The sequence below is a fragment of the Myotis brandtii genome, unplaced genomic scaffold (assembly GCF_000412655.1).
Source record: "Myotis brandtii unplaced genomic scaffold, ASM41265v1 scaffold215, whole genome shotgun sequence".
NCBI lineage: Eukaryota > Metazoa > Chordata > Mammalia > Chiroptera > Vespertilionidae > Myotis > Myotis brandtii.
This window is the reverse complement of record NW_005358043.1, coordinates 3955746-3960389: the sequence shown is the minus strand read 5'-3', so window position 1 is coordinate 3960389 and position 4644 is coordinate 3955746. Positions and strand designations below refer to the sequence as shown.

Below are 4644 nucleotides of genomic sequence, written 5' to 3'. Positions count from 1 at the left end.
CACCATGGAGCAGGCCTAAGCCAGGTGGTGGACATCCTCCGAGGGGTCCCAGACTGCAAGAGGGCATAGGTCGGGCTGAGGGACCCCCCCCCCCCCCCCCACCCCCCCCCGGCACCAGGGGGCCCCCCCCCCCCCGAGTGCAAAAATTTTTGTGCACCGGGCCTCTAGTCTTTATTATGAGATAGGAAAATATTTCTTAAACACAACACAAAAAACACCAAATAAAGAAAAAGAAAAGATTGATTATTAAAATTAGTAATTCTGATCATCAAAAGATACCATGAAGACAGTAAAAAGGCAAGCCAGAAGGAGGAAATATATTCAAGACTCATTTCTGAAATATAAAAAGAACTCATAACAAATCAGTATGTAAAAACACAGGCAACCTAGTACAAAAAGACTTGAAAAGGCTCTTTGTATAGGAGGATACCAGTGTTTAATAAATTCAATCTTATTAATCAAAGAATATGCAAATTGAAACATAATTAGATATCACTACCTAACTTACCATAATGATTAAAATATAAAAGACTTGACCACGTATTGGCAAGGATGTAGAGTAACTAGAAATTTCATATCATGCTGCTTACACAGAAATTGATACAAACATTTTAAAAAAACTCGTTTAGAACTATTTACTGAAGTTGACCCTGCAACATAACTACAAAAATAGAAAGTTATATTTTTTGTAAAATGTACTAGAAGTATAATAATATTCACAAGAGAATTATTCATATGGTCAAAAACTAGAAACAATGCAAATCTCCAACAAAAAAATAATTTGTGCTGTATATATTTCTAAATGGTCTACTATATAGCAATATAAATGAATAACTCGCTGCTATACACAATAATGAGTCTCACAAATATTATATTAAATAGAGGAAAGTAGATGGAAGATTACATATGGGATGTATTCTGGATGGAATGTTTGTGTTCCCCTCATATCATAACTCCCATTGTGATATGCCCTTATAAATGAAATAAGTGACCTTATAAAAGAGACCTCAGAGAGTTCTCTCACCTTTTCTGCCATATAAGGACAGAGCAAGAAGACTACTGTCTATGAATTAGGAAGAGCACCCTCTCCAGACACCAAAGCTGCTGATGCCTTGATCTTGGACTTTTCAATCTTCAGAACTATGAGAAATAAATGTTTGTTCTTTAAGCTACCCAGTCTATTATATTTTTGTTATAGCAGTCTGAAATGATGAAGGATGATTCCATTTATAAACTTCAAACAATAGGAAAAACTAATCTATGATGTTAGAAGTCAGGATAATAGATATCTAGTTGGAAGAAAAGAAAAGTAGTGAATCAAACTGTGACCTCCTGGCTCATGGGCCAAAGGAGGAAGCATAAGTAAGGCTTCTGTGTATTGAAAATGTCCCCTCCCTTCAACCCTCCTTCTGTCCCTCTCTCTCTTTTTTAATTGGGGCGACATCCTATATAATAAAAGCCTAATATGCTAAGTGTCCGGTCGTCCATTCAACCAATCAAAGCATAATATGCTAACAATATGCTAAGGCCGCTCAACCGCTTGCTATGATGTGCACTGACCACCAGAGGGCAGTCGACCAGTTGCTATGATGTCCACTGACCGCCAGGGGGCAGATGCTCCGACTGGTAGATTTGCTGGGGTCTGGCTGATGGGGAATGAGGCAGACTGGCTGGACATGCCTTGGAGCCCTCCCCAACTGGCCAACATCCTGTGTCCCTCCCTGGCCCCGATTGTGCACCGGTGGGGTCCCTTGGCCTGGCCTGCGCCCTTGTAATCCGGGACCCCTCAGGGGATGTCAGAGAGCCGGTTTCAGCTTGATCCTGCAGGCCAGGCTGAGGGACCCCACTGTTGCATGAATTCATGCACAGGGCCTCTAGTTGGTTAATAAAATTATATAGGTTTGCAGTGTACAATTCTATGATACATCATCTGCATCTGGCATTGTGTGTTTACCACTGAAAGTCAAATCTCCTTCTGTCACCATATATTTGACCCTACTTACAATTTACAACACCCCTTCCCCCCCACCCCCTTTCCCTTTGGTAAGCACTTTACTGATGTCTGTGTCTATGAGTTTTTATTTGTCTTGTTTGTTCATTTGTTCCCTTCAGTTTTATAAGTGAAATCATGATTCTTGAGTCGTTCTGTCTGACTTATTTTGCTTAGCATGCTTAGCATAATATTCTCAAGTTCCATCCATGTTGTGGCAAATGGCACTATTTCATCTTTTCTTATGGCTGAGTAGTATTCTATTGCATATATGTACCACATCTTCTTTATTCAATCGTCAATCAAAAGACACTTTGGTTATTTCTATGTCTTGGCCACTGTGAATAATAGCAATGTTCTATTTCTTGATCTTGGCAATGGTTAACTTGGTTCTCTAGTGATAGATCACTGAGCTCACTGAGATATGTAGCTGTATATCTATGTTTAATGTACTTGTCTGCATGTACTTGACACAAAATAAAATTTCAAAAGCTTATTTACCTGTTTTTTCTGTGTTCTGTTCCTGTTTTCCAGCCAATCATCCATTTGTTCCTCAATTTCTTCTATAGAAGTTCCATGATCATATGATTGAATATATGCACTTTCCAAAGGCGTATACACAGGAAATTCAGGTTTTGGTTTTTTTACTTTAACTTTCTTTGGCTCTAACAAATGTTTAAAAGAACAGAAATAATTTTTAACATTTTATTCATAGACCATATCTTGAAAGAACACCTATTTTTCATCGAACTATTTAGCTATAGATTTTAGTGTGCATTTTCCACTGCATATACATTGTTTTAACATAAAACTTAGAGGCCCTAGTTGGGTAGCTCAGTTGATTAGAGAATCATCCTGATACCCCAAGGTCGTGGGTTCGATTCCCAGTCAGGGCACAAACAAAAAGCAACCAATGAATGTATAAATAAGTGAAACAACAAATTGATGTTTCTCTCTCTCAAATCAATAAATAAAAATCAAAACAAAAAAATCCTCAGAGATGCTAATGATGAGATGATGATGATATAATCATCATATCAATTTGTATACATCTTTAGTTTTCAAAGTACTTTCCATATGATTTCAGTTATATGTGGAATCTGAAGAATAAAATAAATGAACAAACAAAATAGAAAGAGACTTATAGATACAGAGAACAGACTGATGAATGCCATAAGGAAGGGCCATTAGGGGGTTGGGTGAAAAAGGTGAAGGGATTAAAAAGTACTAATTGGTAGTTATGATAGGGATGTAAAGTAAAGCATAGGGAATATAGTCAACAATGCTGTAATAACTATGCATGGTGCCAGGTGGGTACTTGAAATATTGGTGGAACACTTTGTGAAGTATATGATTATATAACTGCTATGCTGTAAACCAGAAACTAATACAAAATAACATTGAATGTAAACTATAATTTAAAAATAAAATTTTTAAAAACTGGGGAAAAAGTACTTTACTAGTACATGAAACATTTCATTTCTGGCACAATTGAAAAAGCCTGGCCATTAGTGTTTTAATCCTACGTTTACCACCTAATAGTTAAATATTGGGCAAATAACTTAACTATTTAATCAAGTATCATTTTCTGATCTGTAAAAGATAGGTAAATCTAACCTCATAAGTTTGATGTGAAAAAAAATTATCCCCTATCAAACTACCTGGCACAAAATGGAATACATTTATCTTTTCAATATTTTACAAAGGCAAAATTAATCTGGCAGCATCAGGGGTAGTTATCAGTAGCTAGTTATCAACTGGCCTCTTCATTAAATCCCATTTTTATTATAGAGTTAACATTGAGAAGCAACTCCATTCTTAATTACTATTGTCAAAATCACACAGCCTTATAACCATATCTTTACCATCCTGTGTGTGTGTGTGTGTGTTTGCATATACTATAACTTAATAAAATTTATGGGCATAGGAACAGACAAAATCCTGGATGAGAATAGAGAACCTATAAATATTTAAATTCAGTGGGAAATGGATTTAATAAATGATGCTGGCACAACTAAATATCCATTTGAAAAAATAACAACTGGGACACATACATAAGTAAATCCCAGGTGGATAGGTGATTTGATTTAATACCAAAACAATAAAATCTTGCAATGAGAAATCTAAAAAAACTACCTGTACTATTTAAAGAAAGAGGAAATATTAACTAGGAACCCAGTTGCTATAAAAAAGATAAAAGATAGAATAACAAATCAAGAGAGAAATAACAGATTTGGAAAGAACTTCTACAAGTCAAAGTACAAACAAAAGATTGATAAATAGATTATATAAAGAGATTTTATAAAGTAACAAGGGGATAAACAGCCCAATAGAAATAAAAGGCCAAAAATAATGTACATTAAGAATATAGTGCCGTGGGAAACAGTTCTGTTTAGAAAGAATATTATCTTAATTAGAAATTATGTGGAATCTACTATTATATTTTATTTTATACTAGTGGCCCGGTGCACGAAATTCGTGCGGGTGTGTGTGTGTGTGTGTGTGTGTGTCCTCAGTCCGACCTACACCCTCTCCAATCTGGGACCGGCAGTTGGACATCCCTCTCGCAATCTGGTACCGCTGGCTCCTAACCACTCACCTGCCTGCCTGCCTGGCCACCTCTAACCACTCTGTCTGTCGGCTTGCTCGCCCCC

General features: G+C 36.6%; 1 protein-coding gene across 1 annotated transcript in view; it reads right to left on the bottom strand.

The window, feature by feature from the left end:
* Positions 1-4644, bottom strand: part of DNAJC1 (DnaJ (Hsp40) homolog, subfamily C, member 1) — a 144014-nt gene that overhangs the window by 82610 nt on the left and 56760 nt on the right. Inside the window, exon 8 of the mRNA XM_014539384.1 lies at positions 2492-2655. Within this exon, the coding sequence (XP_014394870.1) occupies positions 2492-2655 (164 nt within the window). The remainder of the gene's footprint in view (positions 1-2491; positions 2656-4644) is intronic.